The 16452-nt window shown below is 50.8% G+C and overlaps 1 protein-coding gene across 1 annotated transcript; it reads left to right on the forward strand.

Annotated features, from left to right (window-relative positions):
* Window positions 1-8065: 8065 nt before the first annotated feature.
* PRDM13 (PR/SET domain 13) lies at window positions 8066-16077 on the forward strand (the record flags this gene model as incomplete). Its single annotated transcript, XM_080700779.1, has 4 exons — window positions 8066-8331; window positions 9804-9935; window positions 10216-10336; window positions 14354-16077. The coding sequence occupies exons 1-4, from the start codon at window positions 8188-8190 to the stop codon at window positions 16075-16077; spliced, it is 2121 nt and encodes a 706-aa protein (XP_080556905.1). The 5' UTR covers window positions 8066-8187.
* Between the last annotated feature and the right edge of the window lie 375 nt (window positions 16078-16452).

A 16452-nucleotide genomic window follows, 5' to 3' on the forward strand; every position in this document is an offset into this window, starting at 1 on the left:
TTCAATCCCCAGCCAGTACTGAAAAGAGAGAGAGAGAGAGAGAGAGAGAGAGAGAGAGAGAGAGAGAGAGAGAAAGAATTGGGGTGAGGGTGTAACTCAGAGGTAAAATACTTCTGGGTTCTATCCCCAGTACACACACACACACACACACACACACACACACACACACCCCACAACACAAGAACCCTTTATTGGTTTTGTTTTTGCTTTGTTTTGTTTGAATCAGGTCTTGCCGTGTTGTTCAAGGTGTCCTTGAATATTCCTCCTGCTTCAGTCTCTGGAGTTGTTGAAATTACAGGTTCATGCCACCATGCACACCAACCTGCTCTCTCTCTCTCTCTCTCTCTCTCTCTCTCTCTCTCTCCTCTCTCCTCTCTCTCTCTCTCTCTCTCCTCTCTCTCTCTCTCTCTTTCTCTCTCTCTTTCTCATATTTCAAAAGTATACTGGGTATATACACACACCTGTATATCTCTTCTATTCTGCTACCTCTTTTTTGAAAATTTATTTCAATTTTTTATTTTTTTGTGTGTGGTGCTGGGGATTGAACCCAGAGACATTCTACCTTGGAGCTATACCCCCAGCCCTATATTTTATTCTTTATTTTGAAATAGGATCACATATAAGTTGCAGAGGCCTCACTAAGTAGCTGAGGCTGGCCGTGAGCCAGGATCCTCCTGTCTCAGCCTTCCAAGTACTGGGATCACAAGCATGCACCACCATGCCCAGCTAAAATTTTATTTTTAAACAGAATTTTATTTTGAAAAAACTCGAATAAATGTAGAAAAGAACTCTTACATACTTAGCACTCAAATTAAAGAATAATCAACTTCTGGCCAATGTTATTTCCCATATAGATGTTCTCAATTGGGAGTGATTTTTGTCCTCTGAGGACAGTTAAGTGAGGTGAGGCCTCTGTCGCAGTGGGGAGCAGATGCAACTGGCATGAAGTAGGAGTCAGGGATGTTGCTGATATCAAACAAAGATATAGCAGCCTCTGCAACAAAGAGTTGCCCAGCCTAAAATATCAAATGCTCTATACTTATACCCACTACCCTCATATCTCAGAATTATTTAAATTACCAACATTATATTTCCACTATAAATACTTAAACATATATATTTGAAAAGTAAGGATTTGAAGCCAAGTGTGGCAGCACACTCCTGTAATCCTGGTACTTGAGAGGCTGAGACAGGAAGATTGTAGTTTCAAGGCCATCCTCAGGAACTTAGTGAGATCTTTTGTCAAAAATTTTAAAGAAGGGGCTATAGGCATAGCTCAGATGTAGAATGTCCCAGCATTCAATCCTTAGTACAAAAGAAAAAAAAACCCAAAACACAAACAGGTCTGAAAACTAAAGGTTTACATTACAATTACATTACAATTTACAATTGCAATTTTTCTTCTTTTAATTAATTATAAATCCTAAAATCATTAAATAGCTCATCAATACCCTAGAAATATGAAGGAGGAATCTGTGATGGCTCATCTTAAAAAACCACACACTGTCATCACTTCTGTCATATTCTCTCTTTATTACATGTAAGTCATTAAATCATGCTTAACTCAAGTCTCAACTTTTTTTTTGTGGTACCAGGAATTAAACCCAGGGGCATTCTACCTTAGAACTACACCCCCAGATCTATTTTTTAAATTCTAATTTTGAAACAGGATCTAAATTTCGGAGGGCTTCACTAAGTAGCTGATGCTGGCTGTTAACCTGAGATCCTCTTGTCTCAGCCTCCCAAGTAACTAGGATTACAAGCCTGGGCCACCATGCCCGGCTTTAAGTTTCTACTTTTTGATGTGAGAATGTGAATCCCTACTGTAAAATGAAGGATATATAAAATTCCAACCTGATTTCAGGAAGATAAATGTATCATCATTTACTGATGGACACAAATCCCAGGAGCACAAATAAAAGGAGTGATAACACTGTATCAGACACAAAATTACCCGTGACATTAGGAGCACACACAAGATCTACTAGTGAACTTACTGATTGTTACTGGGAGATCCTGGTGTCAACCTGAGTTTGGTTCTTAGTTGGGATGTAACTGGAAATTGTTCTTGTTTTGTTCTTATTGCTGTGTGGTGACCATCTGATGAACTTCCATCATTCTCAGTTTGTCCCAAGCGATGGAGAGGTGTTTGCCAGGCCATTTTCCTCCCATCATGCATCACCTTCCAAAGAGTGTTATGCTGGGGTTTGGGTTAAAAAAAAATCCTCTTGAACACAACTCTATGAAGTGTTTTATTATGTGGCATACTACAACGGGGAGAAAAAGGTTTATAGGTCTCTCCAAGACTGAAAGAGATAGAAAATATTCCACTCATTGCCCACCACTGGGAGTTTTTTTGTCATACAGCTATCCCCTCTGTCTGCACTCCCCTTTGTAGTAGGAAAATACAGGTTCCATTAAGGCAGAGGAAGGGGATTCTGGAATCCGTATGGCCAATAGAGGTCCCTGCAGTGAGTTTGGGAGCCTGACTTTGAGGAGGAAAAATTATTTATAGAAGTTATTGGCTATTTCCCCTTTTCAGATCCCCACCTCTTCTTCCTTTTGTTCTTTCTCTCTTGCCTTTATGCAGATTAATTTTAAAAATTCTCAGGAATAACTTTACTTGAAAACATTCCTAAGACACACACACACACACACACACACACACACACACACACACACACACACAGAGAGAGAGACAGAGACAGAGACAGAGACAGAGACAGAGAGACAGAGAGAGAGAGAGACAGAGAGACTCCCTCCTATCTTGAACTCAGATTCACAGAGTTTCCCATTTTCCCAAGGAACCCATGTTTACAGATGAATTTAAATAAACTAGAAAACCTAGGAGGAAATTTGAAGATTTGAAAGTATTGAATTCCCCCCTCATCTTTTGTTTACCTGTCCTTTTGAATTTCTTTGCTATCCCAGCCTAGGCTCCTTGCTAATTTTCAGCTTTTAAAAGACTTTGCCAGCTGGGCCTGGTGGCTTAAGCTTGTAATCCTAGTACTTGGGAGGCTGAGACAGGAGGATGACACAGGTTCGAAGCCAGCCTCAGCTATTTAGTGAGGCTCTCAGCAACTTAGTGAGACCCTGTTTCCAAATAGAATATAAAAAAGGTCTGGGAGTATAGCCCAGTAGCCCGGAGGTAGAAAGCCCCTGGTTTCCACCCCCAGAACAGCCAGAACCAAAAACAAAAACAAAACAAAACAAACAAACAAACAAAACACTGTTGCCTCAGCCTCCAAACCCAGCAGCTACTTCTGGGTGGAGATTCACAGACTGTACGCATAAATAAACAATATGAATAAATGTGAATTCTTTTCATTAGACCTGTGTTGTAACTTCGTGTATATAAAACATGCAAACGCACACACCAGGGCCCATTTTCACTGGTTGATCCAAGTGCGAAGTTTTCCCACACACAACAAATATTGTTCTTTTAAAATTTCTTTTGTGACCTTCTCCCATTTCAAGTAACAAATTGTGTTTATTATTGCTTCAAGACAGAGTATGGTTTTTTGGGGGAGGGGGCGATGAGGGTGGGAGCAGAGTTAAAAAGAAATAAAGCCAGCCTCTTCAAGGGAAAGGAAAAAAGAAAAGGAGGGAAACCCGTCTGGGAATCTCAAGAACATCTTTATTTCGCCTTTTAACTCCCCGCCTGTCTGATTAAAGAGTTCAGACCTGCTCCCCCGCCCGCCCGCGTTCAATTATCCGCAGCATCTCTACTCAGAGGCTGTCACCTCCACCAGCCCCGTCGTGAGCCATTAGCCCGCTCCTTTCCGTTTCGCCTCAGTTTCTCCCCGCAATCTTTATAAATCTCTCTTGGAGGAGGAGTGTCCGAGCGGGTGGAAGTCCGAACACAATGCGACCTGAGAATTTCCGTCACACTCCGCATATGCTCTTAAGTGCTTTAATCCCAATTAGGGGCGGCTGACACACGGTCCTATTCATTCCCATCAGCTCTTGAATACATTTGCCTAGAAATGAACTTCACAAATAGAGGCGCTCCTAAATGTGCCCAACAGCAAGGAAAATCGAATTGAGCGCGGGCTCCTTGGGCGGAGGCCGGCGGAGCGGCGCTGAATGCGCCGGAGCCCGAGACATTGCGATTCCGCAACACGCTCGCTGACTTTTCTTTGCACCACGTCAACCGAAAGAACCACGAAGTAAGTTGGGGGACTCCGGTTAAAAGGCAACTTGAGAGGGACTCTGAATACTTTTATTGAGCCGTTTCCAAAGGGGGACTTTAATAAAGGGGAAAAAAAGAAAAAAGAAAAAAACACAACAACAACTGCGTCCTTGGCTGCGAGCTTGGAGCCTCCCGACCGCCGCTCATCCACCGGCCTGGCAATTAAGGAGAAAATGGCCTCGTCGCCGGCGTGTCATCTGGTGGCGTTCCCAGAGTCCGCCGCCGCCGCCCCATTCACACCCGGCCGTAATGTCCCACCCGCGCCCCGGGGCCGCGCAGCTGGTCTGCGCTGACCCGCCGGCCCGGCCGCCCGGACACCCGCGGGGGCGCGTCCTGCCCATCTCAGGCGCAAGCTTCGCCCCTGAGCTCGGGGTCTCCCGGCGCCCCGCCCCGGCCCCCCGGCCTCGTCTCGGGAAGCTGGCCCACAGGCACCCACTCCATCAAGGCCCGGGACTCTGAGCGCCCGCGGCGGGGTGTTGGGGGCGACTCCCCATCACCTGCGCCCGTAAGGCCAAGCCCCCAGGGGCAGACACTTTGGTCCTCCGTACCGGGGGATCTAAAGTCCAAGGGCTCTGCGCGGCGTAGACCGCTCCGGTAGAGCAGCGAGGCCAGAAGGAGGCGCGCGGCTCAGCCCCCAGTCCTTGGGATGCTCGGCTCCCCCTGGCGGGGCCCGGCCGGCCGCGCGCTCCGCGCCCCGCGCTCCTAACCCCGGCCGGCCCGGGCCGCCCCTGCGCGGCGAGGCGCTCAGCTCCACCCCCACCCCCCTCATCCCCCCACCCGGCAGCCGGTCCCTCCGGCCGCCGCCGCTCCCGAGCATCCGAGCCTCGTTAGAGGCAACCTGTTCCCCGGCCCCGCAGGGCCTGCGCGGTTCTGCGTGGGCTGGGAGCCCCACCGCCCCCAAACCACTCTCTCCGCACCTCGGAGTGGGAGGGATTTCGCTTTAACAGGGCCTCTGGACGCCCATTTTAAGTCGATAAAAAGCCGAGTGGAATGTTTTGATTGAGTCTCAACATTGTCTTTGAATAAGGCTGAGACCATGTAATTAATGTGTCTTTTTAATAAGGGACAATACGGCCGTTCAAGCTATTTAATTTCATTTAATTTTCCATCCCATTTGCTTCACAGCCCGCTTTTACTTTTAACACCCAGCCTTTCACCGGCCCATCTTGCTCCACTGGGCACATTAGATTGGTTTCACCCTTGCTTTTTAGGGGAGGAAAAATAAAAGAAAATGTGTTCCTTTCCTCCTTTGTGGACAATTTATTTCACTTGGGGAACTTCAACTCTGAGCCACAGGACAGAATAAAACTCTGCGAGCTGGTGTGAACGCCTCTGGCGCAGTCTCTTTCTTCTCGCGGGGCTGGGAACCAGCCACAATTGGCTATATTAATAAATAACTTTCCTCGCAGTCGGCCTTTACATGGTCCTATTGATAAAATTGTTCGCGTGTCGTTCACGCTTTTTCACTCATTAAGGAGGGCCGGGGAGGCGCCCCGAACCCAGGCTCTGCGCTCGCCCCTTCCCGCTCTCAGTGCTGGTAATTTAAACTGGGTGTCATCCCGGAGTCGCCAGGCCAGAGGTTAGAGGGACATGTTCATGGCTTAAATTTATTGCCCTCAACTCTTCGGTGCGGCTTCCTCTCCGCCTCCCCTCCCCCCGCTTTTGCCATTCATAGGCCGCCAGATCAAAGGCTCCCTCCCCTCTCCGGAGGACAGTCTTCCACGCCAACAAGGGGCACTGGAGTGTGGGGGGGGGAGAAATTTCAGTGGCAGTTTCCTCAGAAAGTGGCGCTGGGCATGGCGTTGGGCCTGGCGGCCAGAGGGATGGTAGGTGGTGGTGGCCCAGACCCGCGGAGCCCCTAGCAGCGGCTACCTAGGCCCTGGAGTTTACACGGACCCCAGCCCTCCCTGTGTCGGGAAAGGTCTGCCCCGAGCCCTTTGACCTGACCTGAATTCTCGAATTACTGCAAAACACGAGTTTGGGAACTTCCATTATGCTACAGGTCCTTGTTATCCACTGTTCACGCAAACAGGGGTGAACAGCGGAGTGAGAGCCGAGGGTCCATTTACACCCCACATTTCCATTTTATGGATCAGGAGACTGAGGCCCTGAAGTAATTCGCTGGAGGTTTCCTGAGTCTTTAGTGGCAGAGGACAGACAGAATGAGTCGGAGAGTCTGCGGATCCCAGCCGGTGTGGCCCAAACAGGTTTCCAGCCCGGGAAGCTGCACTGAGCTTCTTTGAGCGCCCTCCTGGGACAAACTGTGGCGTTACAGGTGTTGCCACCCTGTGTCTGGCCGCTTTCCTTACCAAGAGCCACTCCTGGGGTCCACCAGTGCGTTGCACCTTCCTTGGGCAAAGCCACGGGGAGAAGCCAGTATGGGCGCTGCTCCCTGGGGTCCCGTGGCTTTTGATTGAGTGATTGAGCTTCTGACACCCAGCGGGAAACCCATTACCCCTTGGGCCTCTCTGGGAATGGTGTGGGGCTTCCATGCTGGCTGCCTTAAATTTTGGGGAAGGTGCCCAGGATTAGCAGGACTCAGTGGATCACAAATCACAGCAGAACTGTCACCGATACCTGATGAGCACTGTCCTCGCACAAACAGAACCTCCCCTGAAAGAAAAGGGGAAGGGTCGGCTTTAATGCAAAGTACAGGCCCTGTTGGTTCAAGAACCTGCGGCTTTAAGCAATGGACGACCCAAGTGCCCACCTTGGTCCTATTCACTGTCCTCACACAAAGAACTTCTCTGAAAGAAAGGGAGGGGGAGACTCAGGCTTCACGCAAAGTACCTGGCCCGTTAGTTCAAGAACAGGGAGGGCATTAAGCAGGGGACGACCCAAGTGCCCACCTTGGCCCTGTTCTTAGCAGCTTCTGAAAGACTGCTTTGTGATAAGTTTATTAAAATAAAAAGTAATATCCAGTTTGTTGGTTCAAGGGAAGGACTTTGTTCCAGTTTTAAACTTAAGAGCAAAACGGGTTGAGTCTATCGGGATTGACACGTCCAGCAGAGGTGATTAATAATCTGGCGGCAGAAGGACACCCTCTCCAACCCTAGAGCATGGTCGGTATCCCCTTAGCCGCTCCTTCCTATTCTCCAGAGAAGTAGTACACAGTTGACCTGGCCTTCTCAAATTGGTCCAGAGGGCTCATATTTCGGGGTGAACCAGGGCAGAGGGAACAAATAAAGTGGTTCTAAATAGATGACTGGCCTGAACCCAATCCCCTGAAATGGTAATATGGCCGTTATTTAAAAAGTGTAGGTATTTTCTGGTGTTTTCCCATCAAGTACCTGCCTAATTTCTGTATGGCACACGCCAGAAATCAATAGAAGTTAACAAGTCCTCCAAACAGTCCCCATCGCTTTGTTTAATCTCCTTTACAATAAAGCCAAGGGGAGAGAATTAAAAATCTTTGAAGTAGACCAAGGCTCAAAGGAATCAGCCAAGTAGACTTAAAGTAGTCACTTATTTCCCAAAACTGGTTTGTCTGCGAACAATAAAAGGAAGTAAAATTTATGGAGAAATTATACAGTGGATTTGTCACTTAAAATATCGTAACTGTCTCAGGGACAATACCCCATGCTGAGGATTAATGGTCCCGCCGGACCTTTGATTCACCAGCGCCTTTTCTTCGCCCTTGACAAATTGGATTTTTAGGAATGGGAAGGTCGCCTGGACCATTGTGTGCCGAGCCATTCAGAGGCCTCGATTATGCAGGGGGCTGAGGGAACCACTCCATGTGACCCTCTCGGGTGGGACTCAGCAGCTGCTTCGCAGCTCAAGTCTCTCACCAAACTCCGCGCCCTTGCGCTCATGGTGCCAAAAGGCGCCCGCCCCATTGAAAAGGCGCAGTGCACACCCGTCCGCGTCACTCCGCAGGCGGAGGACGCGCTTCGGGGCGCGGCTCCCTGGCTCGCACGCGGCTCGGGCTCTGCCACTCGCGCCCTGCGGAGGACCTGGCGCGCCCCAGCGCCTGCCTGGCGGCGGTGGCAACAATGCACGGAGCCGCCCGTGCTTCGGCCACCAGCGTGAGTGCCGACTGCTGCATCCCGGCCGGCTTGCGCCTCGGGCCGGTGCCCGGCACCTTCAAGCTGGGCAAGTACCTGTCAGATCGAAGGGAGCCCGGGCCCAAGAAAAAGGTACTGGTCATTCAGGCCGCCACCGCTGCGGCTCACATCCCTTTGCCCCGACCCTCGGAAAGAGTAGAGAAGCGGAGGACCCGGGTGATTGAGTCTTTACCTGCTAAATGTGCCTCCTCGAAGGGGACTCCGATGATTCCCAGCAAGTCTCATCAACTGAGAGCTGGGCGTGTGCCGAGCTGAAGGGAGAGGACGTGGCTGAGAGAATTCATCACCCCTCACCCCCAGCACAGTGCACCGGGCTCTCCGCGGGCCAGTACCGGTCCGAGGTCGCGGTTGCCCCAAAGCTCTGGGTATTCTTAGCAAGGTGTTGAAGCCTCCCCCCCCCCGCACCCCAAACTTCCACCCTGGTCCTTGTCCCTCTCTGCAACATACCCTTCCTCTGGGGGGACACTGGGCATCTGGGACTTGTATGCTAATTTCAGGCTTAAATTTATCTTAATATTTCCTCCGGGAAGATAATCACTGGGAGGTTTTCAGTTCCTGGAATCGCCCCCAGATTTTTCTTTCCTCCGGCTTGCTCGTGGGTTTAGGGCAAATGGAGGGAAGGTGAGCCTGGCGGTAGCTCCGACGCAGACGCGGAGAGCCAGGGGCGCCCACCCGCGGGGGACATCGCGCCGCGGTGCCTGCGGAATCCAGGGTCCCTACCCGGAGACGCCAGGGCCAACCTGTCAGCCATGACTTCCCAAACAGCGTCCTGATCCCTGGTCAGTGAAGGGGATCTAAAGGCTCTTGCCAGCTGTGGGGGCGTCCTAGCAGCCAAAGGTCGGCAATCAGCGACCCGGAAAGGCAGGCAAAAGTCTGGTAGGGAAGGATCTTGACATTAGCCGCTGCCTAGCGCTTCCTTGTAAGAAGTAGCTCCGGTGTCCCGCATCTTTCGCTCTCCTTGCAATCAATCCTCTGGCCCCAGATCCCAGTTTAAACCAGGGTTTGCAGCACACCAGCATTACTCTTTAAACGCAATTTAATGGCTTTTAAATGGCCAGCTAGCTTCGGGCAAGACTTCCCTGCCAGCGCTTTGTTGCTTCAGAGGATTTCACTGCCGGCTCGCTGGCAGCTACGTGCGGAGCAGCGAGAACTGGGAGGCTTGGAGAGATGGGGATGTGGTAGGGTTGCTCTGTGCCCTGGGACTGACTTCGAAAAGTCTCTACCCTGGTGTTGGGTTGTTCTCTGAACTGCAAGTGGCGGAGGTGGGGAATGTCTTGATGCAAGGTGCACCCTGGCGTTATGGGAGGATGCTCTTAGCATGCTGGTGCGGCCAAGGTGTCTACTGGGGCGCACTGGACAGGGCCTGCGGTATCAGCCAGCCTCCCTTTTGTTCATCCTCCAGGTTAGGGCCCTAAGGCCCTTGGAGGTCTGGCGAAAGTGAACACAGCCATTTCCCGATTGGGGGAGGGGTGGAGCAAGAACTTTTCTCTGGGTTGCGGGCCTGGCCGTGGTGCGGGAGAGAACGACCACTGCTTGTGTTGCAGGTGCGCATGGTGAGAGGGGAGCTGGTGGACGAGTCGGGGGGCTCCCCTCTGGAGTGGATAGGGTTAATCCGGGCAGCCAGGAGTCCCCAGGAACAGACTCTCGAAGCTATTGCAGATTTACCCGGAGGACAGGTACTGCGGGCTCCCCTCACCCCAATTCCATCGACCTAAATGTCCCTACTGTGGCCAACAACATATTAAGAGCCAGGACGCTTTAGTTAAAGGTCTCATGTAAATGTCCCAATAGCTCTGTAAGGTAGGCACTACTGTATGGTGTCTCCGTTTGAAGAATGGCAGAAATGAGATTTAGAGAAGCCCAGTAGCTGCTGAAGGGTCACGCAGCATTATGATGATTTGCATTTTGATGAGTTACCTAGGAAATGACAGAGCTTTCTTATTCCACGCGTCCCAGATCTTCTACCGAGCCTTGCGAGATGTCCAGCCTGGGGAGGAGCTGACTGTGTGGTATTCCAACTCCTTGGCTCAGTGGTTCGACATCCCCACGACAGCGACTCCAACCCATGATGAGAAAGGTACCCTCTGAAAAGGCCTTCAGGCTGGGGTTGGTGGGTGGGAGAGAGGCCAGCCCCTCCAGTTCTTGAGGGTGGATCTAAAGCTGAAGGGACTTTCTTCCTAGCTATGTAAAACTGAAATCCCAGTCCCCTCCTAGGCAGAGAGGAGATTTCACCACTATCTTCTTAGAACCAACAGTAAATGATAACGGCAGTGACAGTAATTTGACTCAAGGTGGCAGGGGAAAAATACTCTGAACTTCACAGGATTGTCCTTTTCTGGTGCACACCAAAGCAAAAATGTATTGACCTAATTAAATGTATTAACCTAATTAAAATTACCTAATTAAGAATCAATAAAGGGATCTTAAAATATTGTCACAGTGATTACATCATGAGTTCCAGACAGCATAACTCAAACCTGAACTGCTTTTACAAGGTGTAAGGGCATTTTTTCTTTGGGTTTCTAGGACAGCAATGTGGTTCTACAGAATTTTAGAAGCATTACGGTACTTACAGCTGGTCTGTTGGCAGGTACCAAGGCCTTTCCATTTAAATGGTATTTGTTCCTTTTCCCCTCCCTCCTTAAATTGAATCTGGGATGTATCCCAGTTTCTTCTTAGATTTATTTGATCCCTTCCAAAGCCAAGAGCGGATTTATGCAAATTAAGGTGCAGTAACTAAAGAGAAAAGCATTTTCAAACCTTCCCTAGAACACTTCCTGTGGAAAGAAGGCTGAGAGGTACTGCACCAGTTGAGGGCTGGAGACTCCTTTTTCACACACAAACTTCCATGGCTTTCTTTTTTCCTTGCCAATTGTTTTAATTTGTCTGTAATTTCTCTTAAAGACTCATTTGGTATTTCAAGTCAACATAATGGATGCTGCAAAATATTTTAACATAATCTCCTGAATTGCTGCTCAAAATCTCATTCCTTTAGAAATAAGTATAAAGAAATTAATAAAGATATGGAAAACACTTCATGAAGTCAGAATAGTCACTTCAAAGTATCTCTTTCCTCTGTAAATTAATTCTTATTTTTGGTGAATAGATTTGTATCTATAATTTCATAAATTATTCTAATGTAGTTTGTTCACTGCATCACATTATTAATTTCTCTTATCAACTTCTCCCAGTAAAAGAGAAGGATAGATCCCCCATAAAGGAGGACTCTCAAGTCTGCTACTTTAGAACAGTTTGGAGGGCCAATGGCTTTTAGGGACAGCTATTTCTACAGAGAACATCCTTCCTTGGGCACTCCCAAATAGTATGAAAGCAACCTGTTTGAGTATAAGTAGAAGCTCTCTTGTTTTTATTTCAGCCAATTACATTTATAAACATTGTATGGTTTTATATATATATATATATATATATATATATATATATATATATATAGAGAGAGAGAGAGAGAGAGAGAGAGAGAGACACACGTACATACACAAACATACATACAGATCTCATTTTTCTTTTAGGAAAAGTGTGAGTTATTTTAAACTTGATATTCCCAGCCTGGAGATATTTTTTTTGTGTGTGTGTGGGGTACTGAGGATGGAACCCCATCTACCTTCGAGCTACACTCCCAGACCTATTTTATATTTTAAGGGTCTCTTAAGCCAGAGAGGCTGGCTTCGAACCTATGTGATCCTCCTGTCTCTGCCTCCCAAGCTCAGGGATTACAAGTGTGCACCACCACACCCGGCTAGCCTGGAGATATTTGAAATCTTGACCTCTTAAGAGTTACATGAAGGCGAGGAGGCAAAGTCACTTTTAAAGTGTTTAATATACTGGGCATGAATTGGATCTCAGAGTCTGCAGAACATGTTGATAAAGATAAACTGAAAAAGAGATGTACTGATTCCAGTATTTGTCTAAATCTCGAGAAGAGGAAGAAATAAGTACAGATGACTTTTAGTTTTTTAATACTGGCTAACTTTTGTGGATTTTGATTATATGCTAAGATTAAGAAAATTACTTTGTTTTAAGAACAAAGATTACTTGGCTTTGCAGTGGCTGAGTCATTCTGGGCTAAACTCTGAAAATCCTCTTTAAGAAGTGATGAGTCTGATGTAGTGGTTCATGCTTATAATCCAGCATTTGGGAGGCTGAGACAGGAGGGTCAGACAACCTCAGCTACTAAATGAGGCCCTTTGCAACTCAGTGAAAACCTGTTTCAAAATAAAGAATAAAAAATAGGGTTGGGGGTGTAGCTCAGAGGTAGAATGCCCCTGGGTAAACAAAACAAAACAAAACAAAAAAACGAAAGTAGTAGTAACGAGAGGGAGATTTGTAACTTTAGAGGAGGCTAAGGTATTAAAGTCAACATACTCACCAGATAATTCAGATCATTTCTCTGTCTCTTTCAAAACTTATTTTATGCAGATGTTCAGGACAAGGCAACAGGAATGTATAAGTGATTTTATCTAAGACTTCTATGAACAATTAGGATAGGGTTCCAGGCAAATTCTACTCTCCCCTCTTCTCTTCCTGCTCTCCCTTGGCCTGTGTTGAAGTAAACTGCTTCTCACTTGAGCTTCTATCTTTGTTACTAAGTGGGACTACCTGCTTTATTGAAAGCCAATAGTTAATATACATGAAGACAAATAGACTTGGACTTTTTTCCATTGTCATTTCTGTAGTAATGTTTTAAAAGTTTGAGTTACCTGTACTTAAGAAGGGAGAATTTAATTTCTCATTAAATTCAAAAGACTGATAACACACTTTGGACACTTCCTTGTGACTCGATTAACTTCCTTCTCACAGACATCCCTCCCTTCAGTATTGTCAGTCAATCACATTTTTAAACAGACCCAACCGCAGGATGGCTTTTCTGTGTACAGAAGTAATATGACCTTTTGGAATGGACACTAACTTCTATCTCCTGATCAGAATCTGTCAATCGATCAGAATCTGTGTCTCTGGATTGCGTTCACATGCCCTGGCAAAATTAAAAACACTGCTAGTGATAGAAAATGCAAACAAAGATTTGACAGCAAACATATATGTAGTACCTAGTACAGAATTCTGTGCTTATTGGAAGCAGAGTATCAGGATGACATACACATGTATGGAAATGTCACAGTGAAGCCCATTAATTAGTAATAATTAATATGGTTGATGAGTTATAATAAAAAGCTGAGATTTCTCACTTATATACATTTACATAATAAAATGCTAACAGTTCATATATCTCCTCCAAAGACTTTACTAAGTGTGAAATTGTGCAGCGACTTAGGAGTTAATTACTTACCAGGTGGGGCAAGAAAATGCAACATCGTTTTAGAACATCATCATCCTTTCTTGAATATTGGGATGTAGGATTTTTTCTCTCCCATCAAATTAAATGGAGTTAAAGAGGAAATAAAGGTACAAATAATGTTTGAAGGATAGCAAATCATAGTCCCTATGTGGTCCTTCAGTTGGTCACGCTCCAGGAAAAACCTCAGGCAAAATGTTTAAGGCTGGGAGGGGGTAGAAAGGGTGGGTAGTGGACACAAAAGACATTGTTCTATGAAAAGGAATGATTACATATGGCCCATACATACAGGATATTGTCTCGCCTGGTAATGAGGCGCTCACGACTATTAGATTGGCCTTTGTTCAGTTTATCCAAACTCCTTGACATACGCCACCTATTCTGCAAAAGCCAACAGATGGGCCCAGGCACAGCACACCCTCGATACTTGATTTAAAGCAACAGCTGCTCCCTGCTCTTCCTTGGCCAGCCTGCCCGAGCACTGCCCTCCCAACGAAGATTTGCTTGGATGGCCTAGAGGAAGTCTTCCTTGGAAAGGTCCAGGTCACCCCTCCTGCCCTCTAAGTAGTCCTGAGGATGGAGAAGGTGATAAGGGTGTGCACTTTGGGGCTTTTTCGGGTCCTTGATACAATGGAGCACCGAACTCACTTACTCAACCTACCCCCAAAATACTGCTTCTCCCATACCGCTTGGTTAAAACCTGGGCTTTGGCCTTGAGTGAGCCCAGGCTTTCTGCGTGGCTGGTTCCCTTCTCACGGGGTCGCTTTTTCACTCTTTCTCGCCCAGGGGAGGAGCGCTACATTTGCTGGTACTGCTGGAGGACGTTTAGATACCCCAACAGCCTTAAGGCTCACCTGCGTTTCCACTGCGTGCTCAGCGGCGGCGGGGGCCGCGCTTTCCTGCACCACGAGCACGCGGCTCGCCAAGCCGCCGCCCCGCCGGCCGATGGCCTCGGTTTCTCCCCGAAACCTACTACGCCCGACATCGCCGGGCCCGCCCCGGCGAGCACTTTGCGGCCCCAGCCGCCGGCCGCGCAGACCTGCGGGGCGCGGGAGAGCATCAAGCGCGAGGCTTCCTCTGCGCCCTCGGCCACCTCGCCACCCCCGGGCAAGTGGGGGCTTCCCAAGAAGGGCAGAGAACAGCCGGACCGCGCCCTGGACATCAGCGGGGCCGCTCGAGCGCACGGCCACTTCCTCGGCCTGGTGGGCAGCTCCCCGGGGGGCAGCGGCGGCCTGGCCTTCTACCCCGGCGTGCGCTCGGCTTTCAAGCCCGCGGGCTTGGCCCGGGCGGCCGCGCACGGCGACCCCTACCGGGAGGAGGGCGGCGGCAAGCCGGGGGCCGGGCTGGCTTTGGGCCGGCTGCTGGGCGGGGGCCGGGCGGGCGGGCGCCCGGGGAGCGGGGAGGGCGCGGCGGCGGGCGGCGCGGGCCAGCACCACCACCACGCGCAGCACCACCACCCCAAGTGCCTGCTGGCCGGCGACCCGCCGCCGCCGCCCCCGCCCGGCCTGCCCTGCTCGGCGGCGCTGCGCGGCTTCCCGCTGCTCCCGGGGCCCCCGGAGGAGGCGTCCGCCTTCAAGCACGTGGAGCGCGCCCCCGCCGCCGCGCTGCCCGCGCGCTTCGCCCCGCTGCCCCCCGCGCCCGCGCCCGCCCTGGAGCGCTGCGCCCTGGCGCCGCTCGACGCCGGCGCGCTCAAGGCGTACCCGGGCGGCGAGTGCGGCCCCCTGCCCGCCGTCATGCCGGCCTTCACCGTCTACAACGGGGAGCTGCTCTACGGCTCCCCGGCGGCCGCCGCCTACTACCCGCTCAAACTGCACTTCGGCGGGCTGCTGAAATACCCCGAGTCCCTCTCCTACCTGAGCGCGCCCGCGGCGGCGGCGGCCGCGGCGGCGGCGGCGGCGGCGGCGGCGGCCGCTCTGAGCCCCGCGGAGCTGGGCTCCCTGGCCAACATCGACCGGGAGATCGCCATGCACACGCAGCAGCTGTCGGAGATGGCGGCGGGGAAGGGCCGCGGCCGCCTGGACTCGGGGGCGCTGCCGCCGGCCGTCGTGGCGGCGGGGGGCGCGGGGGGCGCGGGGGGCGGCGCGGGCAAGCCCAAGACCGGCCACCTGTGCCTGTACTGCGGCAAGCTGTACTCGCGCAAGTACGGGCTCAAGATCCACATGCGGACGCACACGGGCTACAAGCCGCTCAAGTGCAAGGTGTGCCTGCGGCCCTTCGGCGACCCCAGCAACCTCAACAAGCACATCCGGCTGCACGCGGAGGGCAACACGCCCTACCGCTGCGAGTTCTGCGGCAAGGTGCTCGTGCGCCGCCGGGACCTCGAGCGCCACGTCAAGTCCCGCCACCCCGGCCAGAGCCTGCTCGCCAAGGCGGGCGACGGCTCGGGCGCGGAGCCGGGCTACCCCCCGGAGCCCGGCGACCCCAAGAGCGAGGACAGTGACGTGGACGTCTGCTTCACCGACGACCAGAGCGACCCCGAGGCGCGGGGCGGCGGCGCGCACGACTCGTAACCCGGCGGCCCCCGAGGGCGCGGTGGGGGCGCGGCCGAGTAGGGCTGGGAGCGAGGTTCTGCCAGAGGAGGAAACCCAGTTCTGGGAAGAGGGGCCCGGTCGACAAAGCAGGTGTTTGGGGAACGGTGCCAGATTTGGCCGATCGAGAGGTTCTGGAGCTGAAACTCAGCAAAAGTTCAAAGATGGCACAAACCAACTCGGCCACCCGGGCAGCCCGCGGGCGGCGGGTCTCTGCGGCCCCGGCCTCTGGGTTCCTGGGAAGGCCCACCCCACCCCCACCTCGTCCAATTGCAGTCGGTTTGGTCCTAGGGTTCAGATCACAATACCAACGTCACAGCGCCCTCGAGGGTCCCGATTTTAACTGCCACGTATTTT

Source organism: Muscardinus avellanarius, assembly GCF_963383645.1.
Source record: "Muscardinus avellanarius genome assembly, chromosome: 8".
Taxonomy (NCBI): domain Eukaryota; kingdom Metazoa; phylum Chordata; class Mammalia; order Rodentia; family Gliridae; genus Muscardinus; species Muscardinus avellanarius.